The sequence below is a fragment of the Anolis carolinensis genome, chromosome 2, assembly GCF_035594765.1.
Source record: "Anolis carolinensis isolate JA03-04 chromosome 2, rAnoCar3.1.pri, whole genome shotgun sequence".
NCBI classification, from domain to species: domain Eukaryota; kingdom Metazoa; phylum Chordata; class Lepidosauria; order Squamata; family Dactyloidae; genus Anolis; species Anolis carolinensis.
This window is the reverse complement of record NC_085842.1, coordinates 160401877-160427070: the sequence shown is the minus strand read 5'-3', so window position 1 is coordinate 160427070 and position 25194 is coordinate 160401877. Positions and strand designations below refer to the sequence as shown.

At 42.1% G+C, this 25194-nt stretch overlaps 1 protein-coding gene across 2 annotated transcripts; it reads left to right on the top strand.

Moving 5' to 3' along the window:
• LOC103277763 (transmembrane protease serine 12) lies at nucleotides 1-25194 on the top strand. 2 transcript variants are annotated; one of them, XM_062970974.1, is made up of 6 exons: nucleotides 1-2986; nucleotides 3112-4122; nucleotides 8485-8683; nucleotides 11259-11524; nucleotides 23161-23303; nucleotides 24797-25194. In XM_062970974.1, exons 2-6 carry the CDS (start codon nucleotides 4032-4034, stop codon nucleotides 25124-25126), a joined length of 1029 nt encoding a protein of 342 aa, XP_062827044.1. In that variant the 5' UTR covers nucleotides 1-2986; nucleotides 3112-4031; the 3' UTR covers nucleotides 25127-25194. The 2 variants fall into 2 exon arrangements, with proteins under 2 accessions (XP_062827044.1, XP_062827043.1); XM_062970973.1 differs by having other exon boundaries at nucleotides 1-4122.

Genomic DNA, 25194 nt, shown 5'->3' with positions numbered 1-25194 from the left:
GATATGTGCAGTGTCCATAGAAATTTGTTCGGTTTTTTTTTTCCAAATGATAATTCGGCCCCTCAACAATCTGAGGGACCATGAACCGGCCCTCCACTTTAAAAGTTTGAGGACCCCTGCCTTAGATGGTGGGCTGTAGTGTTTGGGAAGGACATTGGCATGGTTTGGGCTGCATTTTCATGGCGCTCATTGTAACGACAATGTCAGTGGAAAAGAGTGACAGTGTCAGTGGAAAAGAGATTTTTAACCCTGGGAAGTATAGCCTGTTTGTGGAGGCTGTCTGTGCGAGCAGACATCTGTGCCACATACACACATATGGGTTTTTGCTTTTATTATAGATTTAGATTAGATTTAGATAGATTAGATTTAGATAGATTAGATTAGATATTGTAAAGGCTAAAATCAAAAGGATTTGTAAACAGATCATGCCACATATATTTGCTCTTCAGGTCACTCCAAAAGTAATGCACACCATTTTTTAAAAAATCAAATTTATTCAACATTTTTGCTATTTATACAGTATATTGATATATAGGGGGGGAAATGTCACATTTCCACATAGTCCCCATCCCTTTCAACAACCTGACACCACCTTGGGACTGTATGCCTCACAGTATCAGCTCACATGCCACTTAATTTATTGTCTCTTTGTCTTTGGTTCAAAATGGTGTGACCGTGTTTCATCTCCCATCATGATTTTTGAAAGAAATGTTTCCATCATTCTCATACTGAGCCAAGAGTTCGCTGAATGCGGATTTTCAGATTTCCTGGTTTGCATCTGTCCACTTCCTCAGGACCCACCTTGTACAGACTTTCTTCAATTGCACGCACTTGCTTCCCCAATGTCCAGTTGATGTGACATTTCTTTAACAGTTATGCACCTATCAGCCTTAACCATGTCATTCACATGCTCCACATTGTCAGTTTGTGTGGTGTATGGTCTGCTGCTTTGTGGAGCATCCTGAAAAGAACATGCCTTTTTTCACCAGATAACCTGCGCACCCAGCGACTAACAGTACTGTGATCGGCAGTGTCACCTTCCTCAGTCTTGTCAATGTTCCCGACTGTCTCATTCTCACAAAACAGGAATCAATTACAGCACGTTGCTCTGATGGATCTAAAGAGCAGCAAACATCTTGGAGGAGTGCGATGACAGCGCTGTATGCAGGTGTGGGTTGAATTCAATCTGAACGAAAGTGGGAAGGATTCCTCTGTGCCCTCAGCAAATAGCAAAGATGTAGAATAACTTTTTTTAATGTTGTGCAATACTTTTGGAGAGACCCTCATATTTTAAGTGAAAATTTAAGATTTGTGTGGGCTCTCTAAACCACATTACTAGGTTACTGGTTCACTGGAAATGCTTTTTATGAAAGGAACCTATTGAAGCATGATGGAAAGAAGACAGGGAATGTAATGCTGTGTATGTCATGTAAAAATACAGTTTAACATTACCTGTGGCTTGTCCAGTATATGTACCCCAAGACATACAATGTGTACCTCAAAAATTGATACATCTGTAACAGCTTAAAAGTTCTGGGATAAAATGTTGGTGAATCCCCTCCCCTCAAATATATTATTATAATATTTATTTATTTATTTATATCCAGCTTTCTTCCCTCATTGGGGATTCAAAGCGGGATTCAAATGTATGTAGCCTTAACACCACCATTGTGTGTATTCTGCGAAAGTTGAGTTTTATTAAATATCTTATTTAATTAACAAGGATTTTATATGCTGTTTATTGTATATTTGTTTCATGTAAATTGTCATTGCTATTGTTTTACTGTATTTTGTGTATTTTATTGCACTATTACGTGCTTATGTAAGCCACTCCAAGACCCTTTGGGAGATGGTGGCGGGCCATAAAGTATTATTGTTATTATTATTATTATTGTTGTTATTATTATTATTATTATTATTATTATTATTATTATTATTATTATTAAGCATTCTGTATTCTGTCTAAGAAGGCTATGAGATGACATGTCCACTGAGAGTACATGAGTCCCTTTCCACATGGCTTGGTTAAATTTTGCTGGCAGTCCCTAGCTTTATGTGGCTGCTCTCCGTGTTTTGTTAGTTTGGAAGAGATGTTTGAGAATGGGGGTAAATAAACAGAAGCGTTCTGTTTGAGGCTTTAGCAGGATGAGTATGAGGGTGAAGCCTGGAGTGCTGAGTTACCACCTCAGCAAATCAAGAGACAAGTGATGGAGCTGTTGCAATGCGGTGTAATACACAGTAGAGTCTCACTTATCCAACATTAATGGGGCCGGGAGAACGTTGGATAAGTGAATATGTTGGATAATACGGAGGGATTAAGGAAAAGCCTATTAAACATCAAATTAGGTTATGATTTTACAAATTAAGCACCAAAACATGTTTTACAACAAATTTGACAGAAAAAGCAGTTCAATACATAACAATGTTTTATAGAAATTACTGTATTTACGAATTTAGCACCAAAACATCACAATGTATTGAAAAGATTGACTACAAAAACATTCACTACTAAAAGGCAGACTGCATTGGATAATCCAATCGAATGTTGGATAAGTGAGACTCTACTGTACATACAAGGTTTATTGGCCAGCCAGAATGGTAAAATAACATACAAAATGACCCCTTTTCTATTTAAAGTAACTCTGAGAACTGTATATTTGTAGTCGATTGGTGTAAATTGTAGGGGTGATGCAGATATTTGATCTGTTTCAAGATTTTGACCCCTTGTTAACAGTTTGTTTATTTTAACTTTGGTTGTAATGTGGGTTGTATGTCGTATGTGTTAAATGTGTTTGTCAAATGTTTTGATACTTTCAATAGGCTAATCAATAAAATGTATGTATCTCTTTTAAGAGTTACATGCAAGGTTTGTTTTCCAGTTTGAAGATGTGGTGGCTAGTTGTAGGAGTTGGAAACATCATCATCTATATCATCATCATCATCATCACGCAGTATCTGCAAACAGATTGTTCTGTTGAAAGAGAAGGTACTAGAGTTTGATGCCCACTTAAAATCATCATAGAATCCTACTTACGGAGTTGGAAGAGACCACAAAGGTCATCCAGTCTAACCCCTTGCTATGAATAATCAGGGAAGATTAATTGTTTTTAGACAGAGCGGAGCACTCTTCAGGAAGAACATAGAAAGGATGTGCCAAGGGATGAGGAAGGCAACCAAAGGAAGAAGCGAATGTTTGAAAGAATGTGACACACAGAAATATCAGAAATTATTCTCTACCTCTGAAGTTACAAAGACATGTCCTGGACCAGCCTCAGAAAGCTCAGCAGTGTTGGTGGAAGGGCTCCTGTACCTCCCTGAGGTACAAGAAGAGATCTGTGGTGGTTGTTGGTGATTCTTGCTGAGGAGGGTAAAGGCATGGCGATACCTCAGTGGACATAATCAAAAGCCTTCCTGAAATGGCAGGCATAGATTATGAAGGGTGTGGTTGCATTCAGGTGGCATCTCCTCAATAATACTGAAATGGGGACCTCCTTTCTGTTGAAATTGTCCACATGCTTGTGGATTTCAACAGCTTCTCTGTGTAGTCTGTCAGAAGAAACCATGTAAATGAACAAAATCTGGCTACCAATATTAAAAAAACCCTCTAAAATCAGAACAGTAAATAAAGAACAAATCAGAGGACAAGGGAATTCCAGACAGGCAACAATCAGGGCCAGCTAACACCTCCCAACAAAGGATTCCTCCAGGCAGGAAGCAGCCAGACTTTGAAGCTACAAGATCATGTAATGCTAATCAAGGTGGCCAATTGCACCATTCACACTTGCCTCAGAGAAAAGTTCTTTCTCCCACCCTGGACAGATATATAAACCCCACTTGCCAAGTTTCCAACAGCAAGGGAGCGTTCCAACCGTGACGTACGGCAGAGCGGCACGAGACGAAGCGCCGCGCCACCTCCCTCGAGCTCCCCTCAGGTGACGCCCAACGGCCTTTCTGTCCGTCGGCGGAGGGCGGGCGAGGGAGAGTGAGGTGCTGCGGGCCTCAATTCACTCGTGTGTGCCCTCCGACGGGCAATGCGGTGGGACCTTGGCTTTGCTGCCGCTTCATTTTGGGCGCTGGTAGTGCTGAGCGAGGTATCGTCGTTACCAGTGACCTCAACAGAAAGTGAGTCCGACGGCAGGCGTCGAAGGAGTAGACTCCTTACTGGGACTCGTTGCTTATTAGCGCGCCTCCGCGGCGGGAATAACTGCGCCTGCGCGAGCAAAGAAGCGCGGGGACGGAGCTTTACATTCCCATTTTTTCGGAACCCCATTTGCGGTCGGAACCCACCCTTATTCCCAAACTTTGGGCTCTCATGTGTTTGGGGCTACAATTCCCAGAAGCCATCGCTGACTCAGCCCCCATCTACACTGTTGTACAAGATCGAGATTATCTGCTTTGAACTAGGGCAGTGTAGACTCAAATAATCCAGTTCAAAGCAGATAATGCGCATTATCAAATGTTCTGGGAATATCTGCGGATCAAAATTTGGGAGCCACGACGCTAGATGTTTTAAACTGAAACTACCAGACGCCCCAAGCAGTGGCATCACTAGAGGAGTGTTATCTTAGAATCATAGAGTTGGAAGAGACCTTGTGGGCCATCCAGTCAACCCCCTGCAAGGAGGAAAATTGTATACAAAGCACCCCCTACAGATGGCCATCCAGCCTCTGCTTAAAAATCTCCAAAAGAAGGAGCCACCACCACACTCCGCAGCAGAGAATTCCACTGCTGAACAGCTTTCACCCTGAGAAAGTTCTTCCTAATGTTCAGTTGGAATCTCCTTTCCTGTAGTTTATCTACTTCCCTATAGGAAAGTAAGAATCTACTTTCCTGTAGCCGTTGATCCGCATCCTAGGAGTGTGGATGAGATGTCGATGTTCATCTGAAAATGGGAGAAGACAGGGTGATCAAGGGTCTGGAGGTCAAGCCCTATGAGGAGCTGGGTATGTTTAGCCTGTGAAAAGAAGGCTGAGAGGAGACATGATGAGGGCCCTATATCAAGATGTGAGGGGATGTAATAGGCAGGAGGGAGCAGGCTTGTATTTGGCTGCCCTGGATGTAAAGTTGGAAGTGTTGACTTTCCCCCCTTTGTACAAGTGGTAAATTCATTTCATTTTTCAGTCTTTTGGTTTCTGAGGGATCCTGAGTTGTACTTTACTATTTATTTGTTTGAGTCACTTTTCCATGCTTTTATACTGTGCCAAGGCAAGACTCAAAGCGGCTAACAATTACTACATACAAAGTAAAAATTAAAACAGATTAAAACTTAATAAATTCCTTATAGCGACCTGATTATCTAAAACTGTCAGTGATTAAAACCCTATTTACAAATATAACATTCATATTTAAAATCATTAATTAACCCCATTGGGAGCCAAGTTCCCATATTCTTTGAGCTAGAGAGACCTGCAAACCATCTACAATTTTAATTTCCCCTGAAGGCCTGTTCAAACATTAAAGTTCTACTAACATTTTCCTTTTATTTTTGAACACAAAGATCTCTTGGTTTGCTTATTTCTGACATTCTTGTAGATCTGATTAAAGACCTTTTGTTTCAATGTCAGGATGTTGACTCAATATTCTGGTTAATAAATTGATAATAAACTGATTTCCTGGTTTTACACAGAACTAAGAACTGTAGTTCATAAGAAAGAAACAAAAAGGTAGGGGAGGAGTGTGCAGATCTGTAACTTATCTATATATATAAAAGAGTGATGGCATCACGGCAATTCACAAAACAACAAAAGTACAGGCCCCCCAACCTCAAAATTTGACAACACAACCCATCATCCACGCCTCAAGGTTGATACAACAAAAAGAAAAGAAAAATAAAGTCCTAATTAGAGGGAGAGCAATAATTTTTTTTATCCAATTGCTGCCAGTTTAGAGGGCTAATCTCTGCCCACTTGGTTGCCTAGCAACCAAGGGACAGCCAGGTTTCAGTTAGGGGACAGGGAGATTTAGGCCTCACTTAGGCTTCTTCCACAGATTATCTAATTTGCACTGGATTATATGGCAGTGTAGACTCAAGGCCCTTCCACACAGCTATATAATCCATTTATAATCTTATATTATCTGCTTTGCACTGGATTATCTTGACTCCACACTGCCATATAATCCACTTCAGTGTGCATTTTATACAGCTGTGAAGAAGGGGCCTCAGATAATCCAGTTCTGAGCAAATATAAGATTAGAAATATACAGTAGAGTCTCACTTATCCAACATAAACAGGCCGGCAGGATAAGTGAATATGTTGGATAATAAGAAGGGATTCAGGAAAAGCCAATTAAACATCACATTAGGTAATCGTTATACAAATTAAGCACCAAAACATCATATTATACAACAAATTTGACAGAAAAAGTAGTTCCATGCGCAGTAATGCTATGTAGTATTTACAGTAGAGTCTCACTTATCCAACACTCGCTTATCCAACGTTCTGGATTATCCAACACATTTTTGTAGTCAATGCTTTCAATATATCGTGATATTTTGGTGCTAAATTCATAAATACAGTAATTACTATATAGCATTACTGTGTACTGAACTACTTTTTCTGACAAATTTATTGTCTAAGATGATGTTTTGGTGCTTAATTTGTAAAATCATAACTTAATTTGATGTTTAATAGGGTTATCCTTAATTCCTCATTATCCAACATATTCGCTTATCCAACGTTCTGCCGGCCCGTTTATGTTGGATAAGTGAGACTCTACTGTACTGTATTTACAAATTTACCACTAAAATATCACAATGAATTTAAAACACTGACTACAAAAGCATTGATTATGAAAAGGCAGACTGCGTTGGATAATCCAGAACATTGTATAAGCGAATGTTGGATAAGTGAGATTCTTCTTTAATATGAAATAATTACTGGGATAGAATAATGCAGAACAATATAATCTCTAAAACCAGGACAGTAAATAAACAAGGGAATTCCATACAGGAAACAATCAGGGCCAGCTAACACCTCCCAACAAAGTATTCCCATCATCAAAGTCTGGCAAATCCTGTTTTCTCAGGGCCACAGACAGTAGAAGCACATAAAATATCGCAAACAACATCACTCTGAAAACAAGGGTATTCCAGACAGGAAACAATCAGGGCCAGCTAACACCTCCCAACAAAGTATTCCCATCATCAAAGTCTGGAAAATCCTCTGTTTTCTCAGAGCCACAGACAGTACAAGCACATAAAATATCGCAAACAACACCACTCTGAAAACAAGGGAATTCCAGACAGGAAACAATCAGGGCCAGCTAACACCTCCCAATAAAAAATTCACTCAGGGAGGAAACAGCCAGGCTTTAAAGCTGCAAGGCCATTACATCCTAATCATTTTTCCTAATTGCAGCATTCATACTTGCCTCCAACAAACAAAAAAAACCAATCAGAAATATTGTATATTCACAACCTTTAGGAAATAATATCCCCTGATGGCGCAGCGTGTTAAAGCGCTGAGCTGCTGAACTTCTGGACTGAAAGGCCACAGGTTTGAATTGGGGGAGCGGAGAGAGCCCCCACTGTTAGCTCCAGCTTCTGCCAACCCAGAAGTTCGAAAACATGCAAATGTGAGTGCATCAATAGGTACTGCTCCGGCGGGAAGGTAACGCCGCTCCATGTAGTCATCCCACATGACCTTGGAGGAGTCTTCGGCTTATAAATGGAGATGAGCACCAACCTCCAGAGTAAGACACGACTGGACTTAATGTCTGGGGAAAACCTTTACCCTTGACCTTAACTACCACCAATTCCTCAATACTTTATTTCCCATACCACCATACTTTGCCACAGCAACGCGTGGCCGGGCACAGCTAGCTTCTTTATAAAGCCAGGAATATTACATGTAAACTGGCTTAGATGTGTCTGTACCAGTAAAATGTCTCCATATTAAGATGATTCCTTCAATCAGGGGTTCTCAAACTTTTTCAGCTGCGGAACCCTTTTTGAAGCAACAGTTTCCTGTGGAGCCCCGAGAAATGTGTGTGCCATGCAGTAGAAGTACAATCAAAGCACCCCAACAGATGGCCATCCAGCCTTTGTAATAATAACAATAATAATATGCATCTTCCTCGCTCCCTTCTTTTCTCCTTCCTTTCGTCCTTCTTTCCCTCCTTCCAGACCAGAGGGAGGAAGCAGGGAAGGAAGAAGAAAGGCAGGCAGGCTGGCCCTGAGGTCCCAGGGTGCGCCCCTCAGCGCCTGTAGCATCATATGATTTAACAATAAATCATATGATCTTACCCTGAGTAACAGGCCAGATTATACTTTCATATCAGCTTCTGATAATGATTCATACTTGTTAGGCTTGCGTAATCTCTCCAGGAGAAAACAGTCTAGTAACAGAATTGTTGTGACAAATTAATAAGTCTGAAGCAATCTTTTTTAGGACCTACTTGAAAGTATGTTCTTGAATACAGGTTGTGTTTTTGATGGAACCCTTACTACAATTCCATCTCATCTATATATCTTTTTGTTTCTAGAATGTGGATTACGCCCTGCTGTGGAATTCAAAACAAAGCCTCGGATTGTAGGTGGCCATGATGCTCAAATTGGAGCATGGCCATGGCAAGTTAGTCTTCAGGTTTACCGATTCGGTACTGGATATCACCATGTTTGTGGTGGATCTTTAATTAACAATGATTCTGTGCTGACAGCAGCACACTGTATTATGAAATGGAGGTAACTTTCTTTTCTATAAATTTTGGTGAAATGAAATTATTTTCCTAAAATGTAGTTTGGAAATATATAAATAATTAGTATTTTTACATATATATCAATCAGCTTTTTCCTACTCAGTGTTTATTGCCCTATGCTAAGCTCATCAGAAAGAAAATATGTTGTTTGTGATATCTGTTATCTTTTACATGGGTAAAATCTGAATATAAATGATATCTGTATAGGCAGACAATGTTCTTATGTAGTCAGAAATCAGATATTACTAGGGATAAAGAACACTTGAGTAAAACTGAAATGGATGGGGGGGAAGGAGAAAGTGGTTAACCAGAAACTTTGTGTAAAACGTAGAAGCCAAGGCAAAGAAAGCACTGTCTGGAGATTCTTAGAATATAAAAACAAGTTTGTGGTAAGAAAAATGTTAGACAAAGGTAGTTTGAAAAAGGAAAAGACGAACCTGCCAGGAGAAATCCCTCCAGTCAGTGAGGAGTATGGCAACAGGAAAAAAAATCAGTTTTCTATGGAAGGTTGGAGGTCTAAGCAATTTAAATGTTGCCTAGCCAGAGGAGGAGAGACTCCTTTAGTTGAATAAATTGCAGAAAACGTAATAACCATAAGCACTTAACCAGAATGTATTTAATGAATTAATTTAATTTCCTACTTTAGAATCCAAAGAGAAAAAAAACAGATATGTCATTGGGATTCCTAACTAACTGTTGGGAGAATTATGCAAATACAACCCACAGCTCATCCCTCCCTTTCGATGAGAGGGTCTGCCTACGCCACTCTTCGCTGAAAAGAAGGATACTTCATGGTAAGGCAGCCAGGAAAGTAGAACAGGAAGAAAAGGGTTAGATGGGCCAATTACAATATAAAATCTGATGCATGATCCTACCTCAGGGACTGCATGGAGGCAAAGCTCCCCCCATTTATAATAATGGAGCCCCCGGTGGTGCAATGTGTTAAACCCTTGTGCCGGCAGGACTGCTGACCAACAGGTCGACGGTTCAAATCCGGGGAGAGTGGGTGAGCTCCCTCTGTCAGCTCCAGCTCTTCATACGAGGAAATGAGAGAAGCCTCCTACAAGGATGGTAAAACATCAAACATCTGGGCATCCTCTGGGCAACGTCCTTGCAGACGGCTAATTCTTTCACACCAGAAGTGACTTGCAGTTTCCCAAGTTGCTCCTGACATGAAAAAATTCTAATAATTAATATAGATAAACTCAAATATAAATGTGATGAGTGTTCTAAAGTGGCGTAGTAGTAAACCATCCTGCAGATTCAATCAGCTATAAATGTTTATGGGCAGTAATGTCTTCTGAAGGAACTCTGGATTGTAATATTGAAGCAAAGAGATGCAGTCTTGGATACACACTTTTTTCATTGCTGTAGGACACAAAGTAGGTGTTTGCACATCTTGTTTGTTGATTGTTTAATACAACCTCATTAATCTCAGACTGTAGAAAGGCACGTGCTTCTGGAAATGGAAAGTTCATTTCTTTGGTCCTGTGGATACCATCACTGGAATACCTTCCACATCATTTCTTTGATTTAATTTACAGATGATAGTGGGGGAAAAGGTCTACTGGTTGCTACCTTTAACCTCTAGACTTGATTTTAGAATTTGTTTCCATTCAAGATCTGGATGCTGAGTTCTTTAGGTTTGGCTGCAGAATGAGGGAAAAGACAATCAATTTCTTTAGGATTTTCCAAAGTTTGCTTGTGTTAAAGTGTATAAGGCTGGCTTAGAAAAAGGTAAGGGGAAACATAATAGATGTATATAAAATTATACATGGTGAGAAGAAAGTAGATAAAGAGAAACTTTTATGTCTTGTCTCACAATACTAGAGTCCAAGATCATCTGAAGATGGGTTGTGAAACAGATTAAAGACAAGTAACAGAAAGTCCTTCTTTACATAGTGTATAATTAAACTATGGGCCTTACTGCCACAAGAGATAGCTATGACTTCCAATTTGCCTTTCATTTTACAAGTTGTGACTTCCATAGCATCTGAAGAATATTATGTTATTTTTGTGGCATGCATCTTTTTATTGCTATTTTGAACAATTACCATTGTTTTATGCAGCTACACTTAGTTTCATGCCATTTGGGGAAAAGGATATCAATTATAAAATATTATGAAAAGATGGATGGTTACATGGTACAAAAAGCAGTTGCTGCTCAAGAAATTAAAAATAAAAGCCTCAAAATACATAAAATTCATGTTGCCTGCTCTAAACATTTGTGATGTCAGTCAACCATGAATATGATACTCTCTTGATATAGATATACTAGCTTCTGGAAAAAAAATATTTCCGGTTATAATAAACTTTTCATGTGGAAGAGTTATTTTCCATTGAGCTATATACATAGGAAAAGACTGCTATATTATTGAAGCATTTGCCTTGATGGGATTCCACCTTTATTATTTGAAGTAAATTCTTGAATCTGATTTAAGTCTAGCTTCATATGTAATGTTTTGCAGATTGTGAAGTTTGTGATGACTTACAAAGTATCTGACATAACAATAAGGGATGTAGTAATTGTTGATTTTTAAGCAGTTTTTATTCTTCCCTAGGGATCCACATTTTTGGAGAGTTGTACTTGGTTTGCATGATCTTTATAACCATAACACTTACACTGTAAAGAGCCTGGTCAGAGCTATATTGGTCCATTTTAACTTCAAGAACGAGTCCTATGACAATGATATTGCCTTGATGAAATTACAGACATCTGTCATATTCAGTGACCGTATTCAGCCCATCTGCATATCTAGTAGTCCTCGTTTGATAACTCTCGAAACTCCATGTTTCATAAGCGGATGGGGAAGTGAAAAGGAGAAAGGTAACAATAATCCATCTTTTAAAGTTTAAAGAAAATTTTTATTAAATGAGAAATTCATAGAGCTCATATAGAGATATCACAAATCTTTACTATGCATACATGTACTACTGTTTCATAGCAATAACTAAACAATGGTTGAACACAAATGTTTAGGGAGCTATTAAATTCCCAAAGAGAGATTTACTTGCTGCATTCTCAGACTATCACAAGGAGCAGTCTGCCATCTCAAGTGCAGGAGTCCACATTCTTTTTCTGTTATATCTGTTGGAGCTCCTCATTTTCTAAAGTTTTTCAGGTTCCTGCAAATCCATGAGACACATGCGTACCACTTCTCTGATGCAGATTTGTATATTTACTAAATAAATTGAAATAAAAGAAAAAGACCTTGGAGTCCTCATGGACAAGTTAAACATGAGCCAACAATGTGATGCAGCCACAAAAAAGGCCAACGGGATTTTGGCCTGCATCAATAGTGTCCAGATCCAGGGAAATCATGCTCCCCCTTTATTCTGCCTTGGTCAGACCTCACCTGGGATATTGTGTCCAATTCTGGGCACCGCAGTTGACAAGCTAGAATGTGTCCAGAGGAGGGCAACTAAAATGATCAAGGGTCAGGAGTAAAAAGCCTTATGAGGAGCGGCTTAAAGAGCTGGACACGTTTAGCCTGCAGAAGAGAAGGTTGAGAGGAGACATGATAGCCATGTATGAATATGTGAGAGGAAGTCTTAGGGAGGAGGGAGCAAGCTTGTTTTCTGCTGCCCTGGAGACTAGGACATGGAACAATGGCTTTAAACTACAGGAAAGGAGATGCCACCTGAACATCAGGAAGAACTTCCTAACTGTGAGAGCTGTTTGGCAGTGGAATTCTCTGCCCAGGAGTGTGATGGAGGCTCCTACTTTGGAGGCTTTTAAGCAGAGGCTGGATGGCCATCTGTCGGGGGTGCTTTGAATGCTATTTCCTGCTTCTTGCAGGGGCAGAGGCGGTCCAACCGCCAGGCGAGGGAAGCATTTGCCTGTGGCGCCATCATCCCGGGGTGCCGTTGAGGCCCCGGGGGGATGGCGCCACCACCCCTCCTCCTTCTCCTCCTTTCCAGGCCTTTTTTCCCCCCCCCTCCCCCCGCAGCCAGACTCAGGAGACAAGTCCTCAAGCAATACAGTTTAGGTAACACCCAGCGTTCCTACTTAGCAAAGAGGAGAAGCAACACTTGTAAAAGGATTTCAGCATGGGCATCCCTATCAGTTGCTATGTGGGGTCCTCTGTCATGGTATTCCCAACAACTGGAAGATTGGAAGCATATTTTTCTCAGACATACTGGTCCTGCCCCTGCCTGGCCCCGCCCCCCGCACTGCCGGGGGGCGGGGGGGAATTACCTAAGGACAGCTCTGTGCAGGGGGTTGGACTAGATGGCTATGAGGTCTCTTCCAACTCTATTCTATGATTCTATTATTCTAATTAGAAAGCCCAGTAATGGCTGAGAAGCAGATCAAGAGGCATGAAATATGATGTAAAAACATATGTAAAAAACATACTGCTCAAAGACAGTGAGGCATTGCAGATAAGCATATTTGTGTCATCCGGTGAAAGTGGGATAGAAGGCACTCAGCAGGCTTGTCTAACCCATGGCCTGTGGGTTGCTATGAATGCATCTATTAATGAGGTCCAACACAAAATCGTAAATTTACTTTAAATGTTTAAAAAATTGAAATGATTTTTTGTAACCTAATTGTGCAGTTCTTGAGCATGAACTTTGTAGATGACAATGGAACGGAATGAAATGAAAGTTACATCCGGAAATATTGGAGTATTATCTGTAATTCACATAATTGCAAATAGTTCAGCCAGACCAGATTAACTATTTTTAAAACCAGCACATTGGTTAAGTGGTAAAGGGCCAAAGATATTCAAATTATGAAAGTACAGTAGAGTCTCGCTTATCCAACATTCGCTTATCCAACATTCTGGATTATCCAACACATTTTTGTAGTCAATGTTTTCAATACATCGTGATATTTTGGTGCCAAATTTGTAAATACAGTAATTACTACATTACATTACTGCGTATTGAACTACTTTTTCTGTCAAATTTGTTGTATAACATGATGTTTGGGTGCTTAATTTGTAAAATCATAACCTAATTTGATGTTTAATAGGCTTTTCCTTGATCCCTCCTTATTATCCAACATATTCACTTATCCAACATTCTGCCGGCCCATTTACTGTAACTATAATGCAGGTTTTGCAAGATCATTTAAGGCAGTTGTTCTCAACCTGTGGAGTTGAAGGCCATAACATCTGGGAACCCACAGGTTGAGAACCACTGATTGAAGGGGCTAAGATCTGACATATTAAAGAGATAGGTAGGAGCTTTATCAATGGTGTTGAAGTTTGAGGAAGAGCCTTTATCGAGTTATTTTTATATAAAATAATTTCTCAAAAATGTAACTTTGAAGAGTTCCCCAGAAAGACACAGGTTCCCAAGTTGGGACTTGAAACTAGTGTTTAAGTTAAATGGACAATTTTTTGAACATAATTGTCATTACTATCTTTGAAAATAGCATTTTTGGTAGTAATAATATCCATTGGGCAGAGTTGGCTACTTTGTTAGTCAATCCTAAATTATGTTTGCTTGAGGAAGAAAAGTTGGCATACTCAATCTGATGTTTTTTCCCTAAGTATGTTACAAAAAAATCTAACAATACAGTTTATCTGTGGTGGATTGCTTCTCTTGCCACCCCAGACCAATTTCTCATTTTCACCTTCTTAACTGTATACAGGCAGTCCCCAAGTTACAAACAAGATAGGTTTGTTCTTAAGTTGCATTTGTACGTAAATCAGAACAGGTACATTTTTAAAGTGTAACTCCAGCCAATTTTTTTTAAAGCTTTGGATAGCGTAGGGAAGGGTTAACATCCTTGTTGTTGTTTTGCTATCTGTGCCTCTATTCAGATTTCATCTCTGTCCAGGGACAAAAATGACTTGTTGTGGGAACAAGGATTGGTGAGAAAGCTTCAGTGGAGACACCTTTTCCCTATAACGTTTTTAGGAGTGAATTTTCCTTCTGAGGAGTAAATTTCTCTCACTTCCTCTTGTCTCACCTGTTCTTAACTATGAGTCATTTGTAAGTTGGATGTTTGTAACTAAAATAGGAGTCGTCCATTTTACATATTTTTTTTTGGCCTTCCTTCCCCAGATACCAGGAAAACTATTCACCCACCTCTTTCCATGCTGTTTCCGTAGGCCCCTCCCAATTCTTTTGACCTTAAATACACCCTAAGAATTGTGGGCAGGAAATATTTACATATTTATCCCACTGTACAACTTTAAAGCTGGGTTGCAGTTAAACGTCAAGAAAACCAAGATCATGGCAACTACACCTATTGATAAGTGGTGTGCCGTCCGCCGGACAATAAAAAACTATAAAACTGAAACGTGCTGTCCTTTATCCGGGCGAACTGCAAATCCCTATAAGCTGTCCTATAGATATTGAACGACTGAGTCTGGATAACTTCAAAAAGGATGTTTATTCATACAAGGTTGTAAACCTGGCACAGATCTTAAAGTTGCAGAAAATGAAACAAATTTCCATAGGTTTTAGTTGCAGAATTATCCCTGGTTCCAGAAGGCAAAGGTGATTATAAAACCACTATACCCTAATCACGCTGTCTATATTAGAAGGAGAAACTCTTTTCTTCCCTATCTTTACAGCAAAGATTAGTTCTAGAAGCGATGGAATAACCCTGCTCCTCTAACTAGAATTCCTATTCCAGATCAGTATAATTCAATACTTATCTAATTTGGATAGGCTTAGATTGGCCTGGTTTTGAGGATGATTTGTCCCAGTTAGCCTTGCACAGCTCCAGCACGTTGGAAGACTATAGCCAGAATGAAACTCTAAAATGGAGACTAGACCCTGGTAAAAAGGGCGGTCCTAAGATGTTGCACTCTTTGACCAATCACTGCAAAGAAAACTGCAGCCAGCTCTTGCAGATTCCAAGCCACTTTTCCTAGGCTTTTGCAGCCAGAGGCTCAAACAAAATGTAAAGGAGGGAAAACAAACAAACGACCAATAGGTAAGGCAAACCATCGTCCTGGGGGACGGAACACTCCCCGCTAAATTCCCAGGATGTGGGAATTTACCAATCAAAAACATACAAACACCTTTGTATACACAACAATACAAACACTAGAACTTTAAACATCTCCAATAAGCAACACGAGGTCACTAATTGGTCTGTCCAAAATGGACACTTTGCCTCTGTTGCAAGTCTTTAATTGAACTTTCCTGACCTTACCGTCCGGGCAAGGAAAGGTCTTTAATACAATGCCCATGGGCCATGCATGGCGGGGCAAGTCTTTGTCCTTTAACAACACAACGTTGTTAACCTCAATGTTGTCCTGTGGGCTTTGCCAGATTCTTCTAGCTTGAAGCTGGCTTAAGTACTCAGCTTTCCACCTTTTCCAAAAGTGGTTGGCCAAGGACTGCACCTGTTTCCACAGGGCACGGTGAGTTCCGTCCGGAACTGGCAACATGATGTCCTTCCATCCTGGCACCTTTTGTGTCAAAATAAGTGTAGGAGTCAGTGGTTGTAAGTTCTCAGGGTCACTGGTAAGGGGAACCAGCGGCCGGTTGTTGATAATTGCGGTAACTTCCGCCATAAGTGTCACCAAAACATCATGCGTCAATGACCTATGACTCAAAAGCATGGCATTAAGGATTTTGCGACTAATACCAATCATCCTCTCCCAAACACCACCCATGTGGGAGGCGTGAGGAACATTGAAAGTCCACATAATTTGTTCAGTATTCGTAAAGTTCTGAACCTTTGGGTCTCTCCCAAACCTAGACACACAATTGAGTTCTTTGGTCGCACCTACAAAATTGGTGCCACAGTCCGACCGAATTGACTTAATTGGCCCTCTGAGGGCTATGAACCTTTTCAATGCGTTTAAAAATGATGAAGTGTCCATCCCTTCTATGACTTCTATATGGACAGCTCGTATTACTAAACAAGTAAACAAAACTGCCCACCTCTTGTTATTTACAACACCACCCCTGGTTTTCCTAGTGACAATCTCCCAAGGACCAAACACATCGATTCCCACATGGGAAAAGGGTGGGTCTGTCAAAGTCCTATCCTGAGGTAGTTCTGCCATCAACTGACTTTGACAGTTTCGCCTAAGGCGCCTGCATTTAACACATTTGAAAATACAACTGTTGACCAACCTTTTGGCATTAACTACCCACAGACCTTCATTTCTAAGGGCTGCCTCAGTTAGAGTTCTACCCTGATGATGGATCCTTTCATGGTGATGCCGAACGAGCAGCAATGCAGTGTGACTATTAGGGGGTATGATGATGGGGTTTTTTATGCACGCCTTGAGTTTAGCTTTGGCTAACCTTCCTCCAACTCTCAAAATACCCTCCTTGTCTAGAAATGGGTTTAACTCATTTAGAAGACTTTGATTAGGGATGTTGAGCCCTTGCTCTAGCCTAGCTATTTCCTGCTTGAAAGCAGATCTCTGTACTGACTTGAATATGACGCTCTTAGCCTTTATCATATCTTGGACCTGTAAAGGCTCACTATCTTTGCAAGCTAAACGATGTATAAGCCTAGCAACTGCTCTAAGAAGACTGTGCCACTCCGAAAAACGTTCAAAACGGTGTGGTTCCAGGCAAGATCTTTGGCCCATCTTGATTTCTGTGGTTGATTTGCAGGCTTTCACCTCTGCACTTCGTGAGACTTGAGCATTCATAATGTCCGAAAACCTTTGCTCATCTTTCGAGAGCGCTGTGGCTTCGTCTCTCTCAGAGACTTTGAAGATGGAGGAATACTCTGGAGTTATTGCTTGGCAGTAGACTGAGATGTGACTTAGGCAACTGCGCACAAGTGTAGGACGTCCACCTTTAAGCACCTGTGCTTGATTGGAGTCCAACGACGATGGTGGGTGCATCTTGTTTATGCACACTGGGCCTGTAACTGTCCAGCCTAGTGGTAGCAGCTGAGCAATGGGCGCCCCTGGAGGTCCCTTAACTTGGTCGTTCACATAGAACAAGTTCGGACAGTCCGCACCAAGCAGAAGGGCAATGTCCACATCTGGACGGAAAGCAGGTAAGGCGTTCTTCAGCCTTCGCAAGTGTGGATGAGCCTCCACAACTTCTCTAGTTACAATCTGCCTTTTGTTCCGGGGAATAGAGGAACACTCAATGAGGTCTGGTAACTCGAACAGTCTCTTCTGGTCACAAGAGGAGACAACAAAGCCGGATGCTATGCGACCCTGCAACTTCTTCTTCCCTACACAGGTGGACATGGTGTAGTCGACCGTCTGGGTTTTTATGTCAAACAGTTGGAAAAACTCTGGAGTCGCCAGGGAGGCGTCGCTTTGTGAATCCAAAGCCACGTAAAGTCTCTTTTTAAGCCAAGGTCTTCTGGCTGGATATACATCTGCTAGGCAGATGGGATGGCAGACTCTGAACTGGTGCACGTCAGAGCATAGTTCAGTACAGGCGACCGATGGGGCATCCTCCTGCATCCGTGACGCGGTCTGCATGTTGGTGGCTTCAGTAGATGACCCTTCTTTGGAAGACGTGTCCCCTTTGGCGCGGGAGACAGCGTCAGAGTTGTGCATCGCGGTGCAATGCTTAAGGCTGTTACACCTTGCGCATTTGACGTCCTCTTTGCAGTTGGATGCAAAGTGAGGAGTTGCTCCACAGCACCTAAAACATATGCCCAGCTTCTGTACAATCTGTTGTCTTTCTTTATAAGGCTTCTTGCCAAATTCCCGGCAGTTGGCCAAACTGTGAGGCTTTTGGTGAATGGGGCAGAGCACCTCCTTCACCTCTGACTTGGATTCGTTGGCCCTGTGCTGAGTTTCGACTGCCTTTACGCTGACAGGTCTATTGGCCTCTCTAGGTGGTTTCTTGTCCACTTCAGATGCCTTCCCTGGATGGGTCCCTCGGTATAAGGTGGGGAGGCCCGTCTGCGGATCATTCCTTTCTCTGGCCGCCCTGGTGATGAACTGGACCAAATGAGAAAATGGAGGGTATGCCTGGGAGTGGGCCTCCTTGTAGTTGAAGACCTCCTGTCCCCAGCGTTCTTGCAAAGTGAAGGGCAGCTTGGTCAAGATCTGCCTCTGGGACAGGTGCTGATCGAGGCACTTCAAACCGGGCAGTTCTGGATTCTCCTTGGCCGACTCTAATTCCGTAAGGAGATCGCTAAGGTCCCACAAGAGTTTGAAGTCTTTGAGTTTTAAAGCTGGGAACCTTTGGAGCTTGTCCATAAGAGATGCTTCAATCTCTGTGCTGGCCCCATACCTCTGCTGCAACCTGGCCCAGGCCTTTTCCAGGGCTTTGTCGGGATCGGCTACGTGGGCTGCGTAGATCTTCTTAACTTGTGAGGATGAGGCTGGGCCCAACCATGCAGCCAGAAGAGTCAGTTCTTCCTCAGGCAATAACTTTAAGTCTCTGATTGCTCTCTGGAAGGTGGCCTTCCAGAGAAGAAATTCCTCAGGCTTGTCCGAAAACTTTTCGACACCCTTGTCCTTAAGATCTCTTCTGGGGCTTCTGATGATGGAGACAAGCTGGGACTCTGGCGTCGAAGGGAACAATTGAGGAGTTTGCTGTTGTGGAGTGGACTCCCACCGTGTACCTTGCGTCAACCTTTGGCCTCTTGGAGGGATGACATCGACCACTGACGAATCGATGGTTCCCTGTGCAGCTGTCTGTAGGGGCCAACTAGCACTCGGCCTTGAGGCCCTGATTGACTGACCTAGGGTTTTAGCAGGAGGCACAGGTAGCTCGAGCAAGGGTGAGCTCCCCGCTATGACGCTCTGCTCTGCAGGAAACTCAAAAGTGACTTTGGGGCCCTGCTCTGGGTAAGGAGAGAAGTCTCCCTGTTCCTCATCCGAAAACTGGCTGTTCATGCTGCCAAGGTGCGCAAACACTTTGGCAGAAGGATCCTGTATTGGTAACTGGCTTACATTTTCTTCTGTGAGTGGCTCAATTAGGGCCTTGGCCAAAGTCTCAGCCCTTACCCTTTTGGCTGCGGCATCCATCTTTATTCTAAGCATTTCTATTTCACATTGCCTTTGGGCCTGTTCTATTTGCATTTTGCTTTGCAGTCGTTGCTCTTCTTCTTTAAAGGGAAGGGTGAGATCAGCTGCCTTAGCATCAGCCTCCGCCCCCGCTACCTTGCTCTTTAGCTCCAGACGTGCAGCCTCCTTAATGTGCAAGGCAGCTAGGGAAGAGATGGCACTCCCAGCAGCAGAAGACTTGCTAGAGTGGCTATGTTTAGATGATGCACACTCCCTTAGTTTAGATACCTGGCTAGAGCGGTTGGACTTAAGACTAAGTGCCACAGCAGGTGATTTTAAAAGATTGGTCTCATGGCTGCATAAGGAAGACTGATTTCCTTTTGGCTCAGACCTTAGATTAACAGGTGGAGAACTAAATTCCAAGGCATCTAGAATTGCCCTCACCTTATTTTCTTTCTCATTAGTGTCAGCTAAGACACTCACTATTTCTAACTCTGAATCCTTGGCGTTAATGCGCTCGAGGACCTGGACTATCTTAGACACCAAACCCCTCCAGAGACCGAAGGTCTCTTCAAGGTCGGTCTGTAATATGGATGGCACCCTTGTAATACCCAAGCTCTCAATTCTGTCCATCAATGTTACAATTCGCTCCCATGCCGAACCTAACCTCACATGGAGGAACTCCTTTTCATCTATTAGATGGGCTAGCATCTTGGCTGAAGGGTGCTTTATCCTTTGGGGCCTTTCATTCCTACTTTCAGCCTCAGAAGGAGGTATACCATCTGTATCATCTTGAAATTGCATAGACATTATGTATTCTTAATAGCAAGTAAATTTACAACAAAAGCAAATACAACATACCAGCAAGTAAATTTACAATAAAAGCAAATGCAATATATAATACAATGCACAACACTTAACCATAGCAATACATATCACTAAGTAACTATACTTTACAAAGATTGTGACCTTTGGCGCCAGATTTTAGTGGGCAAGCTGCAAAATGCCAACTGACAGCAACTTGCCACTTGATACCTCCCTTGCCCGAGTGACGTAAACTGCCAAAATGGCGACTTCGCCAAATTTTCAAGCACCTCGTGCTCTGCGGCTCGAGGCCTGCCGCCGAAGGAGCACCGAGGCTGGCTTTGGAAAGGAGGAGAGAAAAGACGCCTCCTCCCCGCTGTGAAGGGAGGTCACCACCGCAGGACGATGAGGCAGGTCACCACCGCAGGACGATGAGGCAGGTCACCACCGCAGGACGATGAGGCAGGTCACCACCGCCAGGCGATGAGGCAGGTCACCACCGCAGGACGATGAGGCAGGTCACCACCGCAGGACGATGAGGCAGGTCACCACCGCAGGACGATGAGGCAGGTCACCACCGCAGGACGATGAGGCAGGTCACCACCGCCAGGCGATGAGGCAGGTCACCACCGCAGGACGATGAGGCAGGTCACCACCGCCAGGCGATGAGGCAGGTCACCACCGCAGGACGATGAGGCAGGTCACCACCGCAGGACGATGAGGCAGGTCGAAGCCGGCCGAGTGCTCCGGCCGAACTCGCAGCAGCGTTGCCAGGCCTGTCCAGGTTCTAGCCTGGTTCTGGTGGGCTTCACGCCTCAGAGCCAGCCAAAGAACTGTCGCTGGTGCTCCGCGGCTCGAGGTCTACCGCCGAGGGAGCCCTGGACGTTGCTGGGAACTGCACAGCCTGTGCAAACCCAGAAAGCCACTGGGCCACGTGCGCACACGCGAGCCAAATAGCAAGGAAATAGAGCCCCACTATTTGACTCCTTCAGGTCTGAGAGCGGGCTCCACTGCCTCAGACGCTGGTAGAGTCTTTAGGTATGCAGACTGAGCTCAGGCGGAAAAGCCGCGGCCTATACTAAACTTCCTAAACTATAAAAAACTATAAGCCGTGCAAGCTAGCTCAAGCGGAAAAACCGCTGATCGTCCTCAAAACTGTGCCGTCCGCCGGACAATAAAAAACTATAAAACTGAAACGTGCTGTCCTTTATCCGGGCGAACTGCAAATCCCTATAAGCTGTCCTATAGATATTGAACGACTGAGTCTGGATAACTTCAAAAAGGATGTTTATTCATACAAGGTTGTAAACCTGGCACAGATCTTAAAGTTGCAGAAAATGAAACAAATTTCCATAGGTTTTAGTTGCAGAATTATCCCTGGTTCCAGAAGGCAAAGGTGATTATAAAACCACTATACCCTAATCACGCTGTCTATATTAGAAGGAGAAACTCTTTTCTTCCCTATCTTTACAGCAAAGATTAGTTCTAGAAGCGATGGAATAACCCTGCTCCTCTAACTAGAATTCCTATTCCAGATCAGTATAATTCAATACTTATCTAATTTGGATAGGCTTAGATTGGCCTGGTTTTGAGGATGATTTGTCCCAGTTAGCCTTGCACAGCTCCAGCACGTTGGAAGACTATAGCCAGAATGAAACTCTAAAATGGAGACTAGACCCTGGTAAAAAGGGCGGTCCTAAGATGTTGCACTCTTTGACCAATCACTGCAAAGAAAACTGCAGCCAGCTCTTGCAGATTCCAAGCCACTTTTCCTAGGCTTTTGCAGCCAGAGGCTCAAACAAAATGTAAAGGAGGGAAAACAAACAAACGACCAATAGGTAAGGCAAACCATCGTCCTGGGGGACGGAACAAGTGGCAAATAGAAGGAAAAAACATGGAGGCAGTGACAGACTTTATATTTTTAGGCGCGAAGATCACTGCAGATGCAGACTGCAGCCAGGAAATCAGAAGACGTTTACTTCTTGGGAGGAGAGCAATGGCCAACCTTGACAAAATAGTGAAGAGCAGAGACATCACACTGGCAACGAAGGTCCGCATAGTCAACGCAATGGTATTCCCAATAGTAACCTATGGATGTGAGAGCTGGACCATAAGGAAGGCTGAGCGAAGGAAGATAGATGCTTTTGAACTCTGGTGCTGGAGGAAAATCCTGAGAGTGCCTTGGACCACAAGAAGATCCAACCAGTCCATCCTCCAGGAAATAATGCCCAACTGCTCACTGGAGGGAAGGATATTGGAGGCAAAGTTGAAGTATTTTGGCCACATCATGAGGAGACAGGAAAGCTTGGAGAAGAGAATGATGCTGGGGAAAATGGAAGGAAAAAGGAAGAGAGGCCGACCAAGTGCAAGATGGATGGACGGTATCCTTGAAATGACTGGCTTGACCTTGAAGGAACTGGGGGCGGTGAGGGCCGACAGGGAGCTCTGGCATGAACTGGTCCATGAGGTCACGAAGAGTCAAAAACGACTGAACGAATGAGACGACGACGAAAGTATAAATAAAATACAGCTTGGAAAAATGGATTTGTACTCCAACTTGAATATTATTGATAAAATATTTTGCAAGTTCAGTTCGGTCTTCAAATAATCAAGTGTAACTCAATCAGTTTATAACTCTTTTAATTTTCTAGCTATTGCCATGTTTTGCAAGATCATTTAAGGCAGTTGTTACACATTTGGTAGCTTAAGTCATTTGATTATCCATAATTTCAGTGTAATTTTTTATGAAATTATTTTAAAATGTGGATGTCAAGAGTAATATTTTATGTTTTCATTACAGGCAAAGCAAAATACATATTACAGGAAGCTCAGGTGAACGTTATTCCACCAAAAGTTTGTAACAGATATGATTGGTATGCAGGAGCAGTAACATGGAATATGTTATGTGCTGGCTCTGAAGGTGGAGAGGTTGATAGCTGCCAGGTAAAATATATGAAATTCCATTTTAAAGTATGTTTTATACCAGTTAACTGAGAATAGTAGATGAGAAATAGACATTAGTTGAAAACAATTTGTGTAGCAAAATGAATTATCAGAAGGGTCATGGTAAAATTAAAATGTTTTCTCATATTGACACTAGGTGTCATCACCACATATAGTTGCACTTCAAATGAAGATCATTTGTATAGACTATTCAAAGCAGCTATGAGATTACTTGAAATTGCAGTGGCCACGAAACACACACCACCAATATGCAGCTTGATTAAAGATAATACAATGCATTTGAAAAGTGAAAGGAAAGTCTTAAGCCATAAAATGTGCTGCAGCAGATCCGAATATATCCCAGATGCAGGGTGAAATCAGGCCCACAAAATACTGTATGTAGCTACCTGCCCATGCTACACTGCATTAAAGAATCCGGAAGTGAGGGCTGCTGAAAAACAAACCAAGGGCATGGCTGGCAGTAGGGTGGGTGGGTGGGTGGGGGGGGTATAATTGATTTCCTGGGATTATTAATTACCTCTGCTTTTAACTGTCACTTTTTTTCTTTCCCATCTCATATTCCTCTGATACACATTTCTCCTGGAAAGGAGGAGGGCTGTGAAGAGAGGTGGACTGTGAACATGTTCTGTGTTCAGTGTAATCACTATTCTGACTTTGAATCAGTTCCTGACATTGCAATCTAATAATATGCGCAGTGAAAACAGTGTATGCCGAACATTATAGTGTCTTTGTAGATGTCCCCTTAGTAATAGCTAATGGGATACTGTTTCAGTTCCATGCCAAACTGATAATTTTGAAAGGGACTGCAGGCGGTAGCAGCAGCAGCAACAGTAGGCGTAATAATAAAAATATTTTTATTACCCGCCTCTCCTTTTGGCTCAAGGCAGGGCACGACATAGTTAAACATCTATAAAACCACATATTAATACATAGTTAAAAGCATATATTAATACACACATTAAAATTCCTGAGACAAAAGTTAAAACACAGAACGTGTTAAACCTAGAATGTGATTTTAAAAAGTTAAAACTGACTGGTTAGGCCTGCTGGGGGCATGGGTCTTCAGTTGTTCACGTAATCTTCGGAGCTCTTCTGTCAGGTCATTCCACAGTTTTGGGGTGGCTGATGACGTTATGATTCATAATGTAGGATTGATAATTTTTTAGCTTGAATTTTATGATAAGTGTATTTAGCATTCAGGTGGAATTCCCAGAATACTGTTGATCATGTTAAGACGGAAACCCTGTACTCACTTATCTGGCTGAATACAGTGAGGCTTCTTAATAGACATCTATGGAATTGCACTGTACATGTCATAACATACAGGACTTCCTAATTCTGGCATTCTAGATTCATCTACGTCTTTGGACAATTCATAATGGGTGTGTCAGAATTACTGGGTCAAAATCCTTCTGCATCCAAAAGTTTCAAAATATAATGATCACAACTCCTTTGTCTCATTCATTTTCCAGGGAGACAGTGGTGGACCCCTGATGTGCTATTTTCCAAATGAAAAAAAGTTTTACCTGATAGGAATCACCAGCTATGGTGTTGGCTGTGGCCGACCCAAATTTCCAGGAGTCTATGTACGCATTTCGCATTACAGAAATTGGATAAATACCCGTGCTATATTTAGCAGAACTACCACTGTGAGCATCCAACATTTTCTGATTGTTTTGACTGTGGAATGGGTAACCTTTCACTTTGTACTTGAAAGAGAAAATCTCTTCTTCCGTTGCATTGAAATTATCTTGGACTGCTCTTTAAATGTATTTATTTTTCTTGCAAAGAAGTTTATTTAGCAATATTCATTGTTTTAATAAACATTAAAATACATTCTAATAGACTTGTAGATACATTCTTGAAATTC